Genomic DNA, 23,452 nt, shown 5'->3' on the forward strand with positions numbered 1-23,452 from the left:
CTGGTAAATGGATGGAATTGGAGAACATCATTCTGAGTGAGGTTAGCCTGGCTCAAAAGACCAAAAATCGTATGTTCTCCCTCATATGTGGACATTAGATCAAGGGCAAACACAACAAGGGGATTGGACTATGAGCACATGATAAAAGCGAGAGCACACAAGGGAGGGGTGAGGATAGGTAAGACACCTAAAAAACTAGCTAGCATTTGTTGCCCTTAATGCAGAGAAACTAAAGCAGATACCTTAAAGCAACTGAGGCCAATAGGAAAAGGGGACCAGGAACTAGAGAAAAGATTAGATTAAAAAGAATTAACCTAGAAGGTAACACCCATGCACAGGAAATCAATGTGAGTCAATGCCCTGTATAGCTATCCTTATCTCAACCAGCAAAAACCCTTGTTCCTTCCTATTATTGCTTATACTCTCTCTACAACAAAATTAGAGATAAGGGCAAAATAGTTTCTGCTGGGTATTGAGGGGGGGAGCGGGAGGGGGTGGAGTGGGTGGTAAGGGAGGGGGTGGGGGCAGGGGGGAGAAATAAACCAAGCCTTGTATGCACATATGAATAATAAAAGAAAAATGAAAAAAAAAAAAAAAAAGAGCTCTGGATTTATCATGTGGTAGAAAGAAACCTTTACAAGTCTGGTATATATAATGGGGAAGAAAAGAAAAATTAAAAAACAACCCTAATTGTGTTACTTAATGCAGGGAGCTACATTTATAGTATTTCTATCAATCAGAAAGAAGGCCCAGAAACTCAAAAGGAACACTTTTTCCAAAACAGAATACTCATAACAGAGTCCACACAGCTAAAGTTAAAAACACAGATTCTCTTACCAGTTGTAACATGGACACAATGTATCACAATGTTGTCACTTTTAAGAACTATATGACTATTATCCTCAAAGTAAAAACTACATGGAAAAACCATAGGATATAGTACAATGAGATAAAGGGCAAAGGAAATTACAGAAACAGAAATCTCCTCCTCAACACGGTAAATCTTACCCTGATAGGTTTGAGTGCTTGAGCATCAGGAAGAAATTTCAACAATGTTGAGGCAGCCAAAAGTAGAAAAGAGCGATGGATTGAGTCTCCCCCATCTAAGCCTGACAGGGATAATTTATAGAGTCCATTGCAAGATTCATGACGAACTGCAGTCTAAATTAAAAAGATAAATTCCAGAGTCAGTATGAGTTATTATTAAAAAAGCTAATGTTGAGCTGGGGATGTAACTCAAGGCAGAGCACTTGTCTAGCATGGGAGAGGCCTTGGGTTACATCCCCACCACTACTTAAAAAAAAGAAGACGACGACCACAAAATGACAATATGTTAGCAGAAGTAACTTTACAAGACTTCTTTAGAAATTTATTTATTTACTTATTAATTTTGCAGTGCTGGTTATTGAACCCAGGGCCTTTTTTTTGCTGGGTAAATGCTTTTCCACTGAGCTACATTCCCAGCTCTAGCAATATATCTTAAACACAATGCTCTGATAACATATACACATGCATGTAAATAACCTATGATCATATAAAGTATCCAGTAATAGTTTTTTAATAGAAATGTGAGTACGGCCATAAAAACAGAAAACAAAAATAAGCAAAACACAAAAACAATAAACAAATACAAAACGGGATTAAAGAAAGGATATTCAGAACTGAGTTATTTATGACATAACAAGATAAAATATTTTCAGAAATAGAAGCAATTTAGAAAGTCCTTAAATCAGATCATTTTACAGATTCTAAGAGAACTGTGCAAAGGTCACAATCAAGATGAGACCTAGAACAAAGCCAGAAGAATACATACGGCATATTCAACCTAAAGCCAACACAAGTAGACAAGGCTGACTAAAAAAAAATGCTACTTTAAGGATAAGTGTATTAATAAAGAGCTGTATTTCTACAGTTTCACTTAGGAATTGAAAACTATATTGCCCCAGTGCCAACACAGAAAGCAAAATATATTTGATTTATTGATTTTTCATCTCTTTTGCCTCTGTTTCTAATTAAATGGAAAAAGAAAAAAAATTTTTTTTTCTAAACTATAAATTACCAAAGTAAATGCTGAAACTTTTCCCACCTCTTAGAAAAAAAAAAAAAGGTGCTGAGAATTGAACCCAGGCCTACATCATACTAGGCAAGCATTCTACCACTGGGCTACATCCCCTAAATCCCTGGGAAAAGAAATTAAAAAAAAAAAAATTACAAAGCAAAATAGTCACTCTTTAAGCAAACATTTCAGAAAAGACAAATGTGAGTGCTATAGTTGTAGATAGTACCAAACTCTAGACCTAAAAGAATTAAATATTTTGATATATTTAGGGAATTATGCACAATTGTTCCCATTCACTGTTTTTAAATTAACAATGCTAATAATATGAAAATATATGTGGAAGAGTAAAAGCACTAATCTTCAATCTTTATCTTACCTCAGGAATAAGAAGAGTCAATTTCTTCAACCAATCTTGTAAATGATCACTATCAGCAAGGCTAGATTTCACTAAAGAACAGCAATGAGCCCAGCTTACCAAGAGCCACATTGAGTAATGTGAAACTAAAAAAAATAAAGAAAAGAAAAAAGAAAAAGTATGACTATATAGGCTTATGCTAAAGAGAACATGCAATACTACTAAAGATATATCACTATATCTATTATTACTACCATTATGAAAATGAACTTTGTGGAACCCTTACCTTCATGTCTAGACCTGTGATCAGACTGAGCTTTCAAAACTCTGTAAAATAAAAACATACCACCACCACTAATTAATATCATATAAAGTTTATAACTTGCCCTAAACAGATTAAATTTAAAGAAAATCATGTATTTACTTGTTTTATGGCATTACTTATTTTAAAAACCACTGGTAAATAAAACTCAAAAAAATGAAGAGTAAAATGATGGTTCCAGAGGCAGGAGGAAGGGGGCAGGCAGAAGATAAAGAGTTGTTGGTCAAAGGGTAGCAAGTTTCAGACAGACAGGAAGGACAAATTTTAAGATCTATTGCAGAGCAAGATAACTACAATCAATAAAAAAGTCTAAGGGTATAAATCAGAGGTAGACTCTTACCTACCATGTGTAAGGTCTCACATTAGATCCTCTGTATCACAATACACATATAAAAAAGGTATATTTCAAAGTGAAACAAAAATGGCTTATTTCAGTAAATAAAGCTTGAATGAACATTGAAGTTAAGTGAACCCTCAAAAAGGCTCATGCCTGTAATCCTTGCTACTTGGGAATCTGAGATTGGGAGGGTCAGGGTTCAAGGTTAGAAGTTACTGAGACTTCATCTCAATCAACAGCTGGGGGGAAGGGAGGGTACAGTGGCATGTGCCTGTCACCCCAAGCTACCTGGGAGGCTAAGACTTGGAAGATAGTGGTCCTCAGCTAGCCCAGGCCAAAATAAAAGTTAGGGAGACTCCATCTCAGTGAGAAAAGAGCTCTGTGTGGTAGCATGAGCATGGCATTCCCACAGTCTAGGCCAGCTTGAGCAAAGAGCAAGATCATACATCCAAAATAACCAGGGCAAAAAAAAGGGTGGAGGACTGGCTCAACTGGTAGAACACCTGCCTATCAAGCACAAGGCCCTGAGATTAAACCCAAGTGTGTCCCCCGAAAAAAAGTTATTTTTCATTTTTAACAAAACCAATAAATAGGGATTATTTGCCCTACAAATTCTGTTTACAAAAAAATACTGATCTACAGAATACTTATTTTCTAACAATTAACAAAATACCCTTCAAAATTTCAAAAAACCAGCTGGGCACAGCTGTCCAAGCCTATAATTCTAGCACCAAGGCAGACTGATAAGGCAGCAGGATTTCAAATTTGAGGCCAGCCTGGGCTATATATAGTGAGATCATGTTTCAAAGGAAAAAAAAAAATCAAAATCTAAGACTGACTCATTTTATTCACTTTAAACAACAAAAAGAAGCTGATACATATAATTCAAGTATATGACCATGTTTCACGTTTACCTTTTAACATACAGGTAAAAAATATTTAACTTTACCAAAAGCAACCTATTCCTCTCTCTTTTAATTTTAATGCTCACCTAAGCATTAACACATTTTTAATATGTTTTTAATAAATGTAGCCACATTAGGTTGAGAACCTATGAAAACATCATAGCACAGAAGCGGACTTGAGAAAGCACCAAGGATTGAGGGAGATGAACTAATATTGCAAAGAATGTAATGGGCTCTACTAGAACGGAACTGGTTAAACTCTTAGCTTAGTAAGTCATTTGGGTACAACTACCAAGTTCAGTCCAACAAAACAACTACTGGAATACTTGGCAATTAATTTTTCAGTTAAACATAATTTATGTGACTATATAAAGCAGTCAGGTTTCCATGTATTAATCAGCAACCACTTTACTTGAATCTTTATTATTAACATTTTCTATATTTTAAAAAATGCCCAAAATAATCCAAAGAAATAGCTCTGTCTACTGAGAGCTAGAAGCAATAACACATCAAAACAATGAACATACCAAATCCCAACATTTTCAAGGTTTCCCACCAATAGAAACTAGAATCTTGTTTATAAAAATGGTTAATTCAGGACTAGGGCAGGGAATAAAATAGCCTAGAAGATACTGTAGTGACATTTAGAAAAAGAAACCCCATTTCATCCTCAAATCATAGGGCTATGTGAAGAGGTCACATCAACAAGAGGTTTCTAGTAGCCAACCCTGATACAGTTTAAGCAAAGAGAATAATGAAAGAAATGAACTAAAAGATACTGAATGGAAAAAAAAAAAATCCATGAATCCAAATCTATAGTTAACTACATAAATAAAATGGAGGAAACTTTTCCTTATAATAGAATGTCAACTAATAAATATGAAAGAAACAGTTAAGTTAGAAAATCAGCATTTTGCAAGCATTATATTAATATTTAAGCCAGATACAAATCAGCAAGAAACCAGGAGTGGGAAACCAGACAATCAAAACTAACATTATTAATAGTGGGACAAAATGACATCATCAGGATATACTGCAAGAAACATATTATTTATGAAATGTTCTTGCTAGAAACATATCATACAAATGTAATCATGAGTAGCAACAGAAAAATTTGCTATAAAAAAACTGGCTTGGGGCTGGGGATTTACCTCAGTGGTACAGCACTTGCCGAGCATGTGCAAGGCCCTGGGTTTGATCCCCAGCACACCACCACCACCACCACCAAAAAAAACAACTGGCCAGTACTATTCGAACTGTCAATATTATGAGTGAAAGGCTGAGAAAAGTATCCTTGCTTGAAAAAAAAAAAAAAGGCAACACATGATCCTGGACTAGGAAAAAAACTTATAATGAATAAAAACACCAGTTCCCTTCCCCAATACTAAAGAGATTAATTTGGGTATTTTCTTTACTAGATAATATATTGTTAAATTTTATTACTTTGAAAAGTTTTATTCTAGTTTTTAAGAAAATGTCTTTGATTTTAGAGCTATACATCAAAAGTATTTTCCAGGTAAATAATCATGATGCTTGCAACTCACACTGAGATTCAGAAAGCATGTTTAGTGAAAACATGATAAATCTTGGCTAAATGTTGGTAATATATATATATATCTATATATATATATAGATATATATATAGATATATAAATCTAAGTAAAAGGTATGACAGTTATCAAATCCAAATATTCTTGTTTAATTTTAAATGTTTTCAAAATGAAATTGTAAACCATCATATTGCTAGTGCAACTGTATACACATGTATAACATGAAAAATTCATACCTAGGAGCCAGATTATCATATGTATAAGCAACAGACATAAGCCGCTGAATCAAACTGGTTCCTTGGACAAGAACAAGAAACACCTTTAAAACAAAAACATAAGGAAAAAAATCTTTGAATGCAGCAAAACACATTTTTATTTTATTTTATTTCCTTTTTTTTTCAAATAGGATTTTGCTGTGGACCTCACAATCCTCCTGCCTCAGCCTTGTGGATACTGGGATTACAAGTGTGTACCACTATATCAAGTTATAAAGTATATTTTTAACTTGATTCCAAATTCATGACGACATAAAGAATGTCCTTAGAATTATTTGAAAATACTTTTAAAACATCAAATATTAAAAAATCAGAATTCTGAAACCACATTTAACAGCAGCAACTTTAAAATGGCAAAACTGAAAATTAAGAAATAAAGGCAAAAGTAGTCTTTATATTTGATCCACAGATTCACTAATGTCACTGAATTGGGTGAAAAGAATACTATGTGTTATATATGTCAATGGTTCACATGAGTTAAGTGAAAAATTAAACTTTTTTTTAACTTTTGAAATAAGAAAATGCATTAAAAGGTAGTGTTTCTTTTTTGGGTTTCTTCTAGTGGAGCAGATAGCTCTGCAAAAAAGCAGTGCAGCACAAGCATATACAATGTGCTAAATGAGCAAAACAGAAGAACGTACCAACCAAACTGTTCCTGGCAGAACTAGAAAGCTTCCAGAAAAGGTGATGTCTAGGATGGGATTTGAAAGCAACTTCCAAAATGGCTAGTAACAAGACCAAATGGAATAAGCCATGAGAGTAAATCTATTAATGAATTACTATTCTTCCTTACCTTCTTTTACCCTTCCTTACTATCCTTAACATATCAAAATTAGAAGACTTAGGAAAGCTGAAAAAGCCTTGTGAAGATGGAGGTAGAAAGTATGCCATGGCTGAAAAATAAGTGCAGCCAGTAGATGCTGGAGGAGGTAGAAAAATCACTGAATCACACATATTAAGACTACAAAATATGCTCAATTTATTCATCTCTCACAGAAGATGTACTCCCACAGAAGGCCAGAAAGGAGCCACAGAGCACTTACTTTAAAATGCCAGGAATAGGATTATCAAGCCAGATAATATTTAAAAACTGGACAAACAAAAGGGGGGAGGGGGAGGATTTCAGAAGGCCTGAAGAGCGAGAAAGAAAACTATTGCCAAGAAGTTGGATTTTGAAAGAATGGAACTTCTCTGGGTATAACCATATTTATTAAGCTTTACAACTGCAGGGAAATGGATGGATAGTACTCAAGTAGAAAGTTATAGTAACTAGAAAGCAATAGTAACAGAAAGGTCAAAAGATGGAGGTTAATGCTTCCTGAGCTAATAGAAAGAGAAGAGGGAAGATCTAGGAAATGAGGAAGCCCCTAAATGTGCATATGAACATCACATTTGGGAAAGTAAAAACAATGAGGATGATAACTGAGCAGAGAGTTTAATTTACCCACTGCAAGGGAGATAATTGGATGTTTAAGTGGACTTCCCCCCAAAATAAAAAGAATACTCTATAGAACAAAACAATGTAAGTCTCTACAACATGTCAGTCTGAAAATGCAGTACATAATAATTATTAGATTCAGAAAGAAATAGGAAAGCATGACTCATAGTCAAGACAACAGCAGTCAATAGCTACTAAACCTGAAAGGTTCAAATGTTGAACAATACAAGAGTCTGAATGGATGCATTAAATCTGTTTCAGAATGTAAGAAAACAATGTCATAACAAACAGGTAGAAAAACTAATGTGATGCTAATGAAAGAATAAAATGAAAATTCTACAATTGAACAATCGAAAATGAAAACTTCCTCAAAGAGGCTTTAAAAGGAAACTGGAGACCACAAAAGGATCAGTGAACTTGAAGACAGATTATTATTTGAAGATAGACTATTAACAGAAATTATCTAATCAGAAGAACATAAGAGAATAAGGATAGGATAATCACTTGGGCCTCAGAGACTTGTGGGATAATTTTAAGTGTTATAAAATGTATGTAATGGTGTCCAAGCTACAATGGTCAAACAAACAAGTTAAACATTCCTAAAACCTGCCAGACTGTAAGAGGTGTGGCAAGCATTAGCCATAAAAAGTGACACAGACAAGAAGGTCAAGGATTCTTTGTATGCCCAGCAGCATTGTGACAGGAAGTAGAGTGACTATGATACAGACCAAGTGGATTTTCTGGGAAAATGTGAAGTCTACAAGAAACAATACGCTGAGGCTTGAACATGTTGAGACCAACTGCAGATCTAAGAGAATGCTAATAGTAGAGATAAAAAGAGAAAGGGGCAAGTGATCCAGTTACAAGCTTAATTATTCAATTTATTATGAAGACAATTCAATCAGGTTGAAAAAAATGGAGAACTTAGGCTCCAGAATTGATGCAACAGAAGTTTTTACACCTATAGAGCTCTGATATACATACTAAGCTTTAATTATTTTGGCTAATAGATTAATGCCAAGAATATACAGTGTAACTATTTTCTAAACTATAAAATATCTAATATTGGTATGTGCTTACAGAAAGCTCTGAAAAGGTAACAAGGGTATTAACGGTAGTAGTTAACTATGACTAAGTGGAAGTTCATTTGTATATTTTCAGTTGTTTATAATAAGTATGCAGTTGCATATATTTTAACAATAAATCACTTTATAAGCTCCATAAAGGTGTATATTTCACATTTACATACATTACTCAAATCTCAAAAATACCAATACTGAAATTATTTAGTGGATTAAGAGGGAAAAAAATCACAATCAATTTGAACATTCACATCATAACCTGGAAGGTTTACTCTGGAAAAAAAAAAACATAATGGAAACATCACAACATTACTAGCATAGTAGTTCACAGTATACAACACTGTGGAATGTATTTAGATTACACATTATGTCCCATTGTGTTTATCAAATATAAATGAATACTGGTAGAAATCAGTTTTTCCATTTTACTCCTAAAATTGCAAGAGAAATATTTTTCAGGTTTTCATTTATATCAGTAGTTTCCAAATCTTATGTTTATCACCATATTCCCCTATATATTAACAATTCATTGTTCCCATGTTCTTGGGCAGGTATTAGGGAAGGTGGTCTTCTCAAAAAGTTATATAATGAGGGCTGGGGGCTTGGCACAAGTGATAGAGTACTTGCCTAGCATATTCGAGGCCCTAGGTTTAAGTCCCAGCACAGCAAAAAAAAAAAAAATTACAGAATGACAAAGAGAATATAATAAAAACCATTTTCATCTCTCTCCTAGTTTACTGACAGAGATGTGGGACAGGCAAATACTGGATTACAAAAACAACAAAATCCGCAATAAAAATGAATTATATTTTTACTGCTAGATGTGCTAGTTATCATACTACTTTCTTTCATCCCTAAATTCACCCTTTGTCTATTAGGACTAATATATCACACACCAAATTCTTGGTTCTCCTTATCTGAGACACTACACAGTCGGCTTGCCTTTCTTTTTTTTTTGGTTTTAACTAAGGGCTTCACACTTGCAAAAGCAGGCATTCTACCATGAAGCCACACCTCCAGTCCATTTTGCTCTCATTATTTTGGAGATTTGGGGGCGGGGGGGGGGGGGGAAGAAGAGGGGCTGTATCTTTTAAACTATTTGCTCAGGCTGGCTTTGAACCACGAGCCTCCTGATCTCAGTCTCCGAAGTAGTTAGGATTAAAAGTGTAAGCCACTAGCACCCAACTTCCTTGCTTTTCTTGTCATCATTGTTCCCTAAGTATTTTACCCAGAAGAGGCAGCTGGTTTCATCCTTCAGGGACTCCTATTACCAGCTTTTATTATGTGTTCTCTAAAAATCCAGCAGCCAAAATGCAGAACCACTTTCTCAAAAGACTAAAACCAAGTTCAATAGGATCTCTTCTATAAGCTTCTGGTTCCTTAATAACTGTAACACTTTCCTATATTTCTCAAGCTATAGGTGTGGTGAATGGTTCCTCATCCAGGTTACCTCACATCCACCCTTCTTTTTTTTTTTTTTTAAACTTCCTTAGCACTCTAACACACACTCACAAAATCAATTTCCTGGGTTTGGGCATGGCTCAAGTGGTAGAGTACCTGCCTAGTAAGCCTGAGGTCCTGAGCTCAAACCCCAGTACTGACTTCTAACACCCTAAAATAAAGAAAAATAAAATAAATTTCCTATTTCAAATTTCCTGTATTGAAGTAACTAGTATGGTTTCTATTCCACTTAGTATGTAAACTACTAAGTTCAAGTAACTGGTTCAAGTAAATGGTTATAAATGTAATTATAAAATTAGATAATATTAAAATGGTACATTATGCCTTCATCTTGGATGAAGAAATGAAAAGGACTACTGATTCCTCATTATAACCACATCAAAACATGTTACCACTTTAAAACTATAGGTGCTAGGTCATATCACAGTAATCTAGGATAACATTTGTTATGTATTAACAGTATTCCTTCACTTTGTGAAAATAAGAATAATGTTCTCTCCAAACATAAGTGGAATTCCTTACTACAATTTAATGCTAAATTTCTATACTTTACCTCTGTTAATCGTGGTATATGAAGACCCTTGGCGTGATCACCAGCAGCTTTCCTTGATTTGCCAGGCCAGGTTCTTTTCCTATGGCTTTCTGCTATACCAGACCAGGCAAAGACATCATGATAAGCTAAATCCAAATCAGATGGGTCTACTGCAAACTGGCAGATTAATTTCAGCAAGCAAGCAAGACAGTCTAGCTGCCACTGTGAATGAGAAAAAAAAAGTCATTTCTCTATTTTCATTAATACAATATGGTCACTATATAATTTGGAAATTAAAGCATAAGAAAAGAAAACTAATTATAGCTAGTCTTAATGTGCTGTAAAAATGTTACTCAAATGTTATGGTTAGTAATAGTCCAATATTATTAAAAAATGTAGACACTAAGAGGGTATCTATAATGAATTTATTTCATAGTTACCATAAAAATGTATGTGTTCAATGAAGGATTTCTGGAAAAATGTACTGCACAAAATGCACTATAATTTAAAAAATTTATTCAAGCCAAGTTTTAGTGGCTAATGCCTATAATTCTAGTTACTTGGGAGGCTGACATCAGAAGGATCGAGGTTTGAGGCCAGCTCAGGGAAACAGTTTGAGAGACCCAATCTCTAAAATAACCAGAGCAAAATGGACTGAAGGCATGGCTCAAGCAGTAGAGTACCTGCTTTGCAAGTGCAAAGCGCTTAGTTCAAATGCCAATCCCACCAAAAATAAATAAATAAATAAAACTTTAAAAATTATTTAAAATACAAAAGGGATAGAATTTAGTCATCAATCAAATGGACTGAGAGACAAAGTATTAAAAACTGTTTCCTCACACTGGTGGCACATACTCAATATTTTGGGACCAAATCAGTTTTCAACAGCTGAAGAAAATAATTCAGCTGAGAATGCTGCACTGGTTTACCATACATACATTTAAAATAAGAGAAATACTTCAGTAAAATATTAAGTACTTGGTATGAAGACAAAATCTACAACTGATTTCAAGTTCAAAATTCTTTCTTTAAATAAATTAATTACCATTATCACTTATGTATGAGATGAGACTTCTACCTTTCACTCACTACAATAATTATTGGCCTCCTGATTCCAATGCTAAGTGGTGGACCTCTTTCCATCTTCCAGTAAACAGCATTCCTCTCTTAGTAAAAGCAATACTGTATCACTGAATTTCAAGAAAGTTAACAAGATAGGGCTGGCAGAGTGGCTCGAGTGGTAGAGCACCTGACTAGCAAGCGGGAAGCCCTGAGTTCAAACCCCAGTACTGCAAAAATAAATAAATAATAAAGGCAACAAGACAATTCAGAGAAGGAAGAAATGTCTTTTCAATAAATGGTATTAGAAAAACTGAATGGCTGGGCTGGTAGAGTGGCTCAAGTGGTAGAGTGCCTGCTTAGCAAGCATGAGGCCCTGTGTTCAAACCCTAGTACTGCCTAAATAAACAAAAGATTTGCATTGTACAGTGAGTCACACCTATAATCCCAGCTACTTGGGAGGCAGAGATCAAGAGGATGCCAGTTCAAGACCAGCCTGGGCAAAAAGTTAGTGAGACTCCATCTCAACAACAACAAAAAGCTGGGTGTGGTGGTAGATGCCTGTTTTCCTAGCTATATGGGAGGCATAAGTAGGAGGATCATGGTCCAGGTTATCCCTGGGCAAAAAAACCAAACCTTATCTAAAAAATAAGGCAAAAAGGGCTGGGGGCTTTGCTCAAGCAGTAAAGCACCTATTTAGCAAGCATGAGGCATAGAAGTAAAAACCCAGTATCACCAAAAATTAAATACTTGGGCTGGTGGCATGGCTCAAGCTGCAGAGTGCCTGCATAGCAAGTGCAAAGGCCTGGGTTCAAAGCCCAGTACTGCCAAAAAACCAAAAAACTGAATAGCTATATAAAAAAATGATAAAACTAAACCTCAATTTAACATATACAGAAGTTAAATAAAAATGCATTATAAGGCGGGAACAGTGATACATGCCTCTAAAACCACCTACTGTGGAGACAGGGAGGTTTGAAGTCATGGACACAAAGTTAAGTGAGACCCTGTTGCAATCAATAAGCCTGGTGTGGTGGTGCATGCATGTGATCTCAGCTACATGGGAAGAGTAAATAGGAGAATCACAGTCCAAGCCAGCCTAGACAAAAATGTGAGACACTACCTGAAAAATAACTTAAACCAAAAAGGGCTAGGGATATAGCTTAAGTGATAGGGCACCAGCCTAGCAAGTGTGAGGGTGAGTTCCATAAAGGTATAGAAGAGAACACAGGAGAAAAAAAACCTCTGGAACCTTAGATTAAAGGTTTTGCAGATCTGATAGAAATTTCAATAAAATTAAAAACTTTTCTTAAATGATATGTCAATATAATGACACAGACGGTAGTTGAAAAAAAGATGTGTCCAAACTGGTAAAAGGGGGTGGGGGAAGATATCTTACAATGGTATACAAACACACAAAAAGAACAAATGTGTGGATAATTCACTAAAGAATATAAACACATGGTCAATGAGCACAGGAAAATATATAAAGCATCACTAATCATCAGGAAACGAACAAAGCACAACCACCATGAGGTAATAATACAAACTCTCTCTCCCCACCCCGTCTCGGTTTTTTGTTTTTGTTTTGCAATCCTGGAAATGGAACTCAGGGCGTCATGCGTGATAGGCAAGTGCTCCATAACTGAGCTATATTCCCAACTCCAGAATGAATCAAATTTTAAACTCTTGACCATACTAACTGGTGAAGATATACAGGAAATGATACTCTGGTATGTTCCATGCTTTGGAAAAGAGTAGACAGCTTCTGATAAATTTGAGTTTTACACTATAATACTTAGCAATTTCATTATCTGTTATCTTCCCAAGAGAAACAGAAACACATACAAAAAGACCTATACATGAACGTCTTGTGCAGCTTTAATCTTAATAATCCAAAATTGAAAATTCAAATGTCCATTAGTACATGAGTACATAAGCAAATTGTGGTATAGATATATAATAAATATATTATTCAGAAATAAAAACTAACAACTACCAATACACATTCACCAATATCAAAACACATTAACATAAAGACAGATACAAAAGCATACGTATGGCACTGTTACAATTATATGAAATTCTATAAAATGAAAACCTAATCTATAATAACAGAAACAGATTAATAGTTGCATAAGGGTGGTTTGTTGGAACAGGGGAAGAAACTGATTGCAAAACAGCAGGATAGGACTTCTGAGGTAATGAAAATATTTTATAGCTGGAAGATTAAACAAGTATAGACGTTTTCCAAAACAACAACTATCTCTTGAAATGTGTATAGTTTACAGCATAAAAAGTATATGGCAACCTTACAACACATACAAAAATTCACTTAAAATGGATCAAAAACTAAATGTGAGAGCTAGAATTAGAAAACTCTTAGAAGAAAACATAATCATCAATCTTCATAACCTTGGATTTGGAAATTATTTTTTTATATGACACCATAAACACCAAAGGAAGAGACATTTGACTTTATCAAAATTAGAAACTTCTGCCTGGGTATGGTAGTACACATTTGTAATGTCAGCACTCAGGAGGCTAAGACAGGAGGATCAAAAGTTTGAGACCAGCCTGAGTACATAGTGAGACCCTGTCTCATAAATCAAAAACTAAAAGAAAAAAGAAAAAATTTTATATATTACAGAGCAACAAAGGAAAAAGTTAATATATTTGTAAATCACACATCTGCTAAAGAAATAAAATATTTCTAAAACACATAGCTACTAAGGAATTGGTATCTAAAATATATAATGTGCTCTTACAACAAAATACAACCCAATTAAAAACAAGCAATGGGTTTTAATAGACATGTATGGAAAGAAGATCGAAAATGGCTAATAAGCACATGAAAAGTTGTTTAATTACTCATTAAGGTATATATACGGTATCACTTCACAAGCACTAGGATGGCAGAAATCTAAAAGACATACAATAATAAGCCTTCGCAAAGATGTGGACAAACTAGGACCCTCACACATCTGTGTAACTATTTGGAAGTTTCTTTAAAAATTTAACATAAAAAGAAAAAAAATTAAACACAGAGTTATCATTGGGCCCAATAACTGATTTCTATGTACATACCCAAGACAAGATTATTCTTAGCAACATTACTAAAAGTAGCCCAAATATGGAAACAATGCAAAAAAGTCCATCAGCTGATCTCCTCCCTGGATTCACTGGTAACTGAAAAGATGTTTCACCCAAGAAGGTGACATATTTTTACACATACTATACTACACACACACACACACACACACACACACTCACACACAAGAATGGTCATAGGTGTAGGAAAAGATGCTCAAGATCATTAATATTCGATAAATGTAAATTTTAAAAGCACAGTGAGATATGATTTACCACCCAAGAGACTATCATAAAAAAAGAAGGTAAGTGTTTAATAAAGTTTGTCTGCTTTACATTTATTCGAAGCAGTAGATTTACTCTCCCTTATTATAATGATGAATGTAGCCAAAGTTATACTTTGCTGATGGAAACAGAAGTCCTTCAAATTGATGATGAAATAATACTGTAATTGGTTGAAACAGTAAATTTTAACTTACCACAGTCCATGATTCCTGTTCTTTAGGCTCTAGAATTGCAGAATTAAAAATTTCTAGTAACTGTTGAAGCCCACCAGCAGCAACAAACTGTAAGCAATTGTGAGAGAAATGGTAAGACAAAAGCTGTTGCATATGTAATGATAATCTGCTTATCGACCCAGTAAGTGAATAGTTGTAAAATGTTACATTTCATTTAGAAAATTACTTTCTTTAAATCACCAATATATGGTATATAAAGTCTAAACATGTCTTTATGTTCTATTAGTCATTTACAAAATTCCAGACATTTGTAGCTCAGGTGGTAAAGTACCTGACTTCCAAGCACAAGGCCTTAAGTATTGTGAAGAATAAATAAAAAATAAAAAATAAGAATCGTGGACACTGGGATGTCCTAACACAGTATTTCAATGTGTATGGGGAAGGAGTGGGGTGGGATGGGTAGGTCAATGTTAAGAGCACAAAGACATTAAATAATCTGTTTATATACTGTGACTTAGAGTAAAACGTAAGTTTTTTTTTTTTCTCTTTTCTTTAAAGAGTCATTTTTGTTTTGGTTTGGTTTTGGTTGAACTCAGGGCCTCATGCTTTCAAGGCAGGAGTTCTACTGCTTGAGTCACTCTGCCAGCCCAAATTTAACTGTTTTATTTTAATAGTAAACTAGTTTAAAAATGATGAAGGTTTATAGTACCCAATTTTGGGAAAATGTAGTTAAATTATTTTTACCAATACATTACAAAATAAGTATGATCAAACCTTGCAACTCCAGGAATTTTTACTATTTTCCACTTGATCCTCACTTGAATCATCAGAATCTGGATAAAGGTCACTATAACTTCCCTGTCGGAAAAGCAATAAAAAAAAAAAAAGGAACAGAAAAAAGAAAGAAATAAGAATAAGGGGGGATGCCACAAGGAAAAAATTATTCTAGAATGAAAATATAATATATTCTGGAACTCTGCTCCAGAAGAGAACACAAATGATAATAATGCAGCTGTAATTACCGTTGACTCTCTCCTTATTCTTCTGTTAGGTTTTCCCAGTGCTTCAATAATTTCCAGAGCATATAACAGCTTATGAGCACTCTTAATTTTGAGAAGTTCCTTCCAATTAAGTCCATCATTACTCTTAAGTTAAAAAAACAAAAACAGGTTTCTCAAGCCAACTTACTAAGGGAACCCAAAAGAGAAAAACTGCAGAAACAAAACACTATATCCAAACACAAGTATTACATATACTGTAAAACACATCTGAATATATGAAGACCAAGGGTATAACTGATATTAATAACATACTTAATGCACCACTTATTCATTAAATTTTATTAAAACAAAACCGATAAAATATACAAATAGTACCATGCGAAAAATAATTTAGAAGCATTCTTAGGCAGGCACTTTACCAACTGAGCCACTCCACTAGCACCATTATTATTGTTGTTATTATTAACATTTTTTTTGTGGCACTGGAGTTTGAACTAGAGGTTTTGTGCTTGCAAAGCAGGCACTCTATCACTTGAGCCATACCTCCAGTCCATTTTTCCTTTCCTAGAGCCCATTTTTTTTTGTTTCCCAGTCACCTGATATAGTACCTTCTGAAATCACACAAATAGTGTTCCAAATCAAAGTTAATAGCATAACATTGTTTCTAATTATTTTTTAACAGTTCTATTGGAGATCTCCATAGAGAAACTCTTATTATAAAGCTTTAAAATATAGTCTTTAATTGTAAACAGATCTCTCTTATATTGTGTGAGGTGATACCAATAGGGGACAATTGTTATATACATATTAGTAAATGCCTAATTTTCCCTTAATTCTGTTAGTTCATTTGTAATAAGCATCCAAAGCAAGCAGTGATGTAGTTCATGTCATGAAGGTATATTATATCTAAATATTACTTTTTATTGTCAAAAACAAATATTCAAAACATACAATAAGAAAAAAAGAGCACAAAGATAACTCCTTTGGATTGTCACTCAACTTCCCTACATGAACGAATGGACATTCAAATGAACTCAGACTTTTTACCTATGAAATGGGCAAAAATTACATTCACATTCACTGAAGGTAGGAGTCAATGACAGATAATCTCATATACTTCCAGTAGGAATGTAAACTAATAACATCCTCCATGAGAGGGCTCACCTGTTCATCTGAGATACTCTGGAATGCCATCAACATGTTAGGACATGTAGGAAGAAGCATCAACAGCTCCCAGACACGTCTAGACAGATTTTCTGCATGAAGATGAAGTTCTTCACATCTTAAGCTCTATACAAACAAGAACAACTATTTAGTCAAAACAGATCAGAAAACAATTCTAACTTAAGTTCAACTGTTTTGCATTATCAAATCTCCTAATTTTCTAGCCTCACTTTAAAAAAACCTGAAATCAAACATGTTACATGTTAAATGGAACATATTGAAGAAAATGAATAGCTATGTAAAAGCAGTTTTTTAACTTCTTATGAACATTTTTCTGCAACAACCTTCCTCTAAGGCTGAACACTTTCCTCAGGAAACATTTCAACTAGAAGCAAAACCAATTGTTTCATAAGGCGATTCAAGGGAATTTCAAGATGATCATCTATTTCTTCTTGTAGCTCACTATCCTAGGGACAAGGAAGACAGTGAATTAAATTCTTAACCTCCCATTTTTAAGTAGAGATTAAGGGAAAGCAAACAATTTGTTGGGCTAGTGCTGTGGCTCAAATGGTAGAGCACTTGCCTAGAACCATGAGGCCTTGAGTTCAACCCTAGTACTTATCCCACCTCAAAAAAAAAAAAAAAAAAAAAGTTAAATAGTACCTGAATAAGCTGCTAAGAACCAGAAGGTAAATGAAGCTTCAGAAAGCATTTAAGAAAAAAACAAGCCCTTTTGTCCACTAATTAAGTGCCACTACAAGAGGTAATGAACAGCAAAAGATAAAAATTTAGTTTTAGAATTTTCCACAGAATATGAATAATCTCTTTATTCTATTATTATTGGTGCCAAAATAATGGTTCTGTGGAATATATCTAATGAGATGCTAAAGGACCATTATGAAAATCTTTAATGAACATGGTCTAGTGGTTTTATAAAACTAATACACAGTCATCTTTGGGTATTGGCTCTAGGACCCATACATCTACCAAGATTTGTGGATGCTCAAATCCTTTAATAGAAAAAAAGATGTAGCAGCCAGGTGCCGGTGGCTCACTCCTGTAATCCTAGCTATTCAGGAGGATCGTGGTTTGAAGCCAGCCTGGGCAAATAATTCTTGAGACCCTATCTTGAAAAAACCCATCACAAAAAAGGGCTGGGATAGGGCTCAAGGTATAGGCCCTGAGTTCAAGTCCCTGTTATCACCAAAAAAAAAAAAAAAAAAAAAAAAAAAAGAAATAAGATGTAGCAAAGCTGGCCATGGTGGCACACACCTATAATCCCAGCATTTAGGAGATTGAGACAAGAAGATTGTGAATTCAAGGCCAACCAGGCTACATAGCAAGATTCTTGTCTCGAAAAAACAAAACAAAAAATGTTGTAGCATAAAATCCATGCATATCTTCCCATATTCATTAAATCATCTCTAGCTTTCTATGTAATGCAAGTAAATAGTTGTTACAATATATTATTCAGGGATTCTGTGACAAAAAGGTCTGTATGTGTTTGGTTCAGATCTAATTGTTTTTCAAGTATTTTCACTTCTTGGTTGGTTTAATTTGTGAGCATAGAACCCATGGATAAGGAAGGTGACTGTAGCTGGAAGGCAAAGGAATTTTAAAACTGGAGTTTTAAGGTAAACTTGGCCTTTCAAAGCCCTGATGAAGAAACTTTAGCAATACCTTAGTATTACTTCTGAGCTAAAGTGAAATGGCACTTTAGTAAACACAATCCACTCCTTTGTTAACACCCATTTATTTAAAAATAGTAAAAACTTTAAAAAGAAAGGATTAAGACTTAACTGCATGCAAGAAAAGATTTCGAATGGGGGAAAAATCAATTAAATTTGACTAACTAGGTTCTGTTATGACTAAAAAGCCCTGCAATATGGATACACACAGAAAAGGCCCTATGAGGGTACTATTTTGGTACCCTAAGCAGGGTTGCACTAGTCTTGCTCAACAAGGAATCCCCACACCAACCATAATATACCTTTTGCAAACAAGAATCAATAAAATATGTGTTAAATTAACGAAATGTTTCCCCTCTGGTTTAATTCTCACTCAAACGCACTGGTCTTATCTTTGGTCTTTGTTTTTTCTAATATATCTTCCACAGTAACTATGTTTTGCTTCTCAAAAGCCCAGAAAAAGATCTCATACTCTTGCCATAACAGCAATCCATTTCATGAAGAGTAAGTATCACTAAGGTCTCTTTGTGATATAGATTATGCCTCCCTTTCCATCCTTACATTTGAGTTATGCTTTCTATACTCACACGTCATTTACTTTTCTGCAAATCGATAATGCCTTTCTTCACTCTTACCCGTAGTATCTAGACACAATTTAACACAATCCTTTTGCAAAACGTACAAATTTTTTGTTCCTTATGTACATATTTCACAGAACACTAGCACTCTCATCCTGAAGAACTGAGGAATTCTTATTCTCTTTTAAATCGCCAGTACAGTGCTGACATGAAATAAAAGGTCAGTAAATATCTGTGGCATAAATTTTAAAAAGGTAAGAAAATAATGTTTCATGGGCAACAATTATTGATTATTCTACCTAAACGAAAGAGAGATTTCTTAAGAATGTGCCCCAAGAGAAATAAGATTTTGGGAAAGGGACTCAATAGCAGGTACAACTATATCCATGATCAAACACAATATAGCATGGGAAGACATCAGTGAATATTTTTAAAGACAAAAGGAAGTAGAACATAACAGGACAAACCATGAGTGCACAACCACTTCATCTTCCAGTTGATCTCAAAACTGTGATTTTGTTCATGAATGAACAAAAATCTTAGGATGTCATATTTAAAGGTACTTCCAAAGTTAGCAGACTGAAAATAATTTCTAGACAAGTGTGGTGAGGGATGCCTACAATCTCAGAACTGGGGAGGCCAAGGCAGGAGGGTCATGAATTTGAGGCCAGCCTGGGCTAGAGTGAAACCCCACTTCAAAACAAAACTAACAACCAAACAAAAATCTTTATAATGATAACTCACAAACTTACTTCTTCAGACAAAGCTCTGAGATCCAAACTTAATAGATCCAACTGCTTACTTGCCATCTTCAATTAATATCCCTCAGGCTCTCAAGAATCCATTCTTCGTCTCAAATGGAATCTACCTATCTGTTCAAGACAGAAACTCAATGGCATCCCTGTCTTTCTTCTTGAATCCTCTTCATTTTCTAAGCCTCCTCTAAATCTACCACCAAGTGATTTTGATTCTATCTTGCTAACCACTTGATTTCTACTGCTACCATCCTATTCAGGGCAATGACAACTCCTTTCTGCATTACAGCAGCAAGTTCCTTACAACCTCTGTCACTTTTGTTAAGCAAACATATTTCACCTAAAGGAAAAATCAGAGCTTATGCATTTCCCTCTGTTTAAGACTCTTTAATACTGTCCATTTTAATTTTGAGTAAAATGAAAACCATTATCCACAAGGATTATGTCATTTCACTATGCTTACATTTCCAATCTCATTGTTCTCATTCTACTTACCTCTCACCCTCCACATTATACTCATTAGCTCTCCAACAATTTAAGGTTGCTTAACTCCCTCTTACATCAAGGAACTTAAAAATGAGATTGTTGCAAGGTGCTGGTAGTACAGGCCTATAATCCTAGCACTCCAGGAGGCAAAAAAGTCAGGAGGATCACAATTTCAAGGCCAACATGAGCTACATAGTAAGACTCTGCCTCAAAACAAAACAAAGCAGCATCAGATTGCTACATGCAGATCATTTTTCATCCTTTTCATTTAATTAGTCCAGACTGGACCATGATCTTCCTATTTACGTTTCTCTCATAGTTAGCATCACAGGTACATGCCACCACGCTCAGAATTTTGTTGGTGAACTTTTTGCCCAGGCAGGCCTTCAGCAGTGATCTTCCCAATCTCTAGATCTCCAGTAGCTAAAATTATAGGCCAGAGCTACTGAGCCCAGCTAAATAATACTTTTATTAAAAAAGTATACCTGGGTCATATTATACACTTAAATAGTTAATAAATAATCAAATGGGTTCCTTGGTTTTACTGCTCTATTAGAAATTACTAAGATGGGTGCTGGTGGCTCACGTCTGCAATCCTAACTACTTGGGAGGCTGGTATCAGGAGGATCAAGGTTTGAGGCCAGTCTAGATACACAGTTTGAAGACCCTGATCTCCAAAGTAACCAGACCAAAAAATGGACTGGAGGTGTGGCTTGACCCAGAGTTCAAACACCAAGGAAGGGGAAGGGAAAGACAAAAGGAAAGGAGAGGAGAAAGGAGAAGAGGAAGGAGGGGAGGGGAGAGGAGGAGAGGGAAGAGAAAGAGAAGGGGCAGAGGGAGGAAGAAAACAATTACTAAGAACATTATTTTGTTGCAAAGGAAAGATAAAATAAGATTTGTGGAAAAGAAATCTGATAGTCACCTCAGTATCATCCACTGCTGCTTTTCCTGAGGGTGGTTTGAATGATGCAAGCATTTCTAGTAAGTCAAAAAGAGTAGTTAAATGAGGTTCTTGTAGAAGCAAAAGCATCGGAATGTTGTCCTTCTGAGGGGGTGGCAGGCAAGATGCAGGCAGCTGAACACCTTCCCCTTTTCGTTCTCTCCTAGGTGCACCCAAAGATACAAATACCATCTACCAAAAGAGGAGAAACAGAAAAAAAAAAATCACATATATCAAGTTTTTTGTTTAACAAATCAATAAAAATGAAGTGTAACTCTAAATTTTAATATGACAAAAGTGTAAGAATTTTAGTGTAAAACAGACCTTTGACTATTCTATTATTGACAGATAATTAAAACTCAAATTACAATTTATATATGTACCTGCATATCCTTAAAACCAAGTTCATGAAGTGCTTTTTCATCATAATCTGTTGTTAACTCATGTCCAGATGAAATCATCCTGACAGGTCCCATGAGGCCTCCTGAAAACCAGCAGAAAAGGGAATTAAATTTGTTGTAAGAGTTAATTCATTTGCTAACAATACATAGGTAGAGCAATTAAATCCACTACATGTTAACCTTAAATATAATTGAGAGAAATAGAGACAGTACTAAAAACCAACCACTTAAAAACTAACTTTTCTCTTTATACAAATAAGAAAATTAAACACAATAAAAAATATATTTCCAGCAGTAAGATTCATTTTGTCAATGTCCTTAAGATACAACTATTGTGTAGCTAACCTATAATTCTATCCCTTACCATTATTTCTAAGTCTAGAAGTCTTGGTCTTGTCAAATGATTAATCTGCAATCATATTTTCTTCTGGACTTTCTTATGCTTATTTTATAAATATAAAAATGGTATTTCAAACATATCTTACTGGAAGAAATAGTAGCTGGATGGAGTGGAATGCACTTGTCATCCCAAACTACTTGGGAGGCTGAAATCAGGAAGATAGTGGTTCCAGGCCAGGTGAGACTCCCATCTCAAAGGAAAAAAGTTGGATGTGGTGGTGCACACCTGTCATCCCATCAATGACAAAAAGCATAAAATAGGAGGATGTGGTTCAGAGTAAAAAGGGCTAGAAGAATGGCTCAAGCAGTAGAGTGCCTGCCTCACATGTACAAACCCCTGAGTCGAAACCCCAGTAAGGCAATAAGAAGAAGAAGAAGAAGAAGAAGAATAAAAACAATGCTTTCCTTTTCCTCACCCAAATTATACAAGTTATATATTAAACACCATGTTACAAGAAAGTTCACTTTTAGCACCAGTCAGATCAGTTCCTACTTTCTTAAAAATATGATTAAAAAAAGAACTTTCTGGGAATCTATAGCACTGCCCTCAGCAAAACATACAAAGGAATCAGATTCCTTAATTATTTCATTTAGTATTTTTAATGACTGAGCTCTCTCCTGTTACTACCCAACCAATCAAAGCAAAAACCACAATGGAGCGGAAAATAAAAATCTCATGTGAGGAAGAAAAACCACAAAACCCTACAACCTTTAAGATACATTAGTTTATTCAAAAAAGTAATTTACTCGGAAGACTACTTTATTCAATAAACTCATTGGAGGCAATTTATTTGTAGAACAGATGAACTCCTTTTGTTGCCTATAGCTTTAACTTTAATTTCTACCACCTTCCCTACCTCACAAACAATGTTTCAATCATCAGTCCTCCTTGCCCTTTCTTGAAAGCATATTCCTATGTTGAGAACTAAAATGTTCTTACCAGGAGTTCACAGGGCTTATACCCTCATTTCCTTCAACTCTCTCATCAGATTAGAGCTTCCTTTTAATCATTCAACCTAAACAATGTCATCTCACTATTACCCTTTTACTATACTTTAACTACCTTTAAAGCACTCATTTGAACATGACATCACATGCTTTGTATGTCTCTCCTCAA

At 34.8% G+C, this 23,452-nt stretch overlaps 1 protein-coding gene across 6 annotated transcripts in view; it reads right to left on the bottom strand.

Moving 5' to 3' along the window:
• The window catches only part of Usp34 (ubiquitin specific peptidase 34), a 194,577-nt gene that overhangs the window by 76,750 nt on the left and 94,375 nt on the right, over positions 1-23,452 (bottom strand). For all 6 annotated transcript variants that reach the window (XM_074049804.1, XM_074049807.1, XM_074049805.1 and 3 more), the window contains 11 exons: positions 21,919-22,019; positions 21,518-21,727; positions 17,089-17,214; positions 15,946-16,068; positions 15,698-15,781; positions 14,945-15,031; positions 10,338-10,538; positions 5,765-5,847; positions 2,701-2,741; positions 2,436-2,560; positions 1,009-1,161 (listed from right to left, as the gene is read on the bottom strand). In XM_074049804.1, the coding sequence (XP_073905905.1) occupies positions 1,009-1,161; positions 2,436-2,560; positions 2,701-2,741; positions 5,765-5,847; positions 10,338-10,538; positions 14,945-15,031; positions 15,698-15,781; positions 15,946-16,068; positions 17,089-17,214; positions 21,518-21,727; positions 21,919-22,019 (1,334 nt within the window). The remainder of the gene's footprint in view (positions 1-1,008; positions 1,162-2,435; positions 2,561-2,700; positions 2,742-5,764; positions 5,848-10,337; positions 10,539-14,944; positions 15,032-15,697; positions 15,782-15,945; positions 16,069-17,088; positions 17,215-21,517; positions 21,728-21,918; positions 22,020-23,452) is intronic.

This window comes from Castor canadensis, chromosome 12 (assembly GCF_047511655.1).
Source record: "Castor canadensis chromosome 12, mCasCan1.hap1v2, whole genome shotgun sequence".
NCBI classification, from domain to species: Eukaryota; Metazoa; Chordata; class Mammalia; order Rodentia; family Castoridae; genus Castor; species Castor canadensis.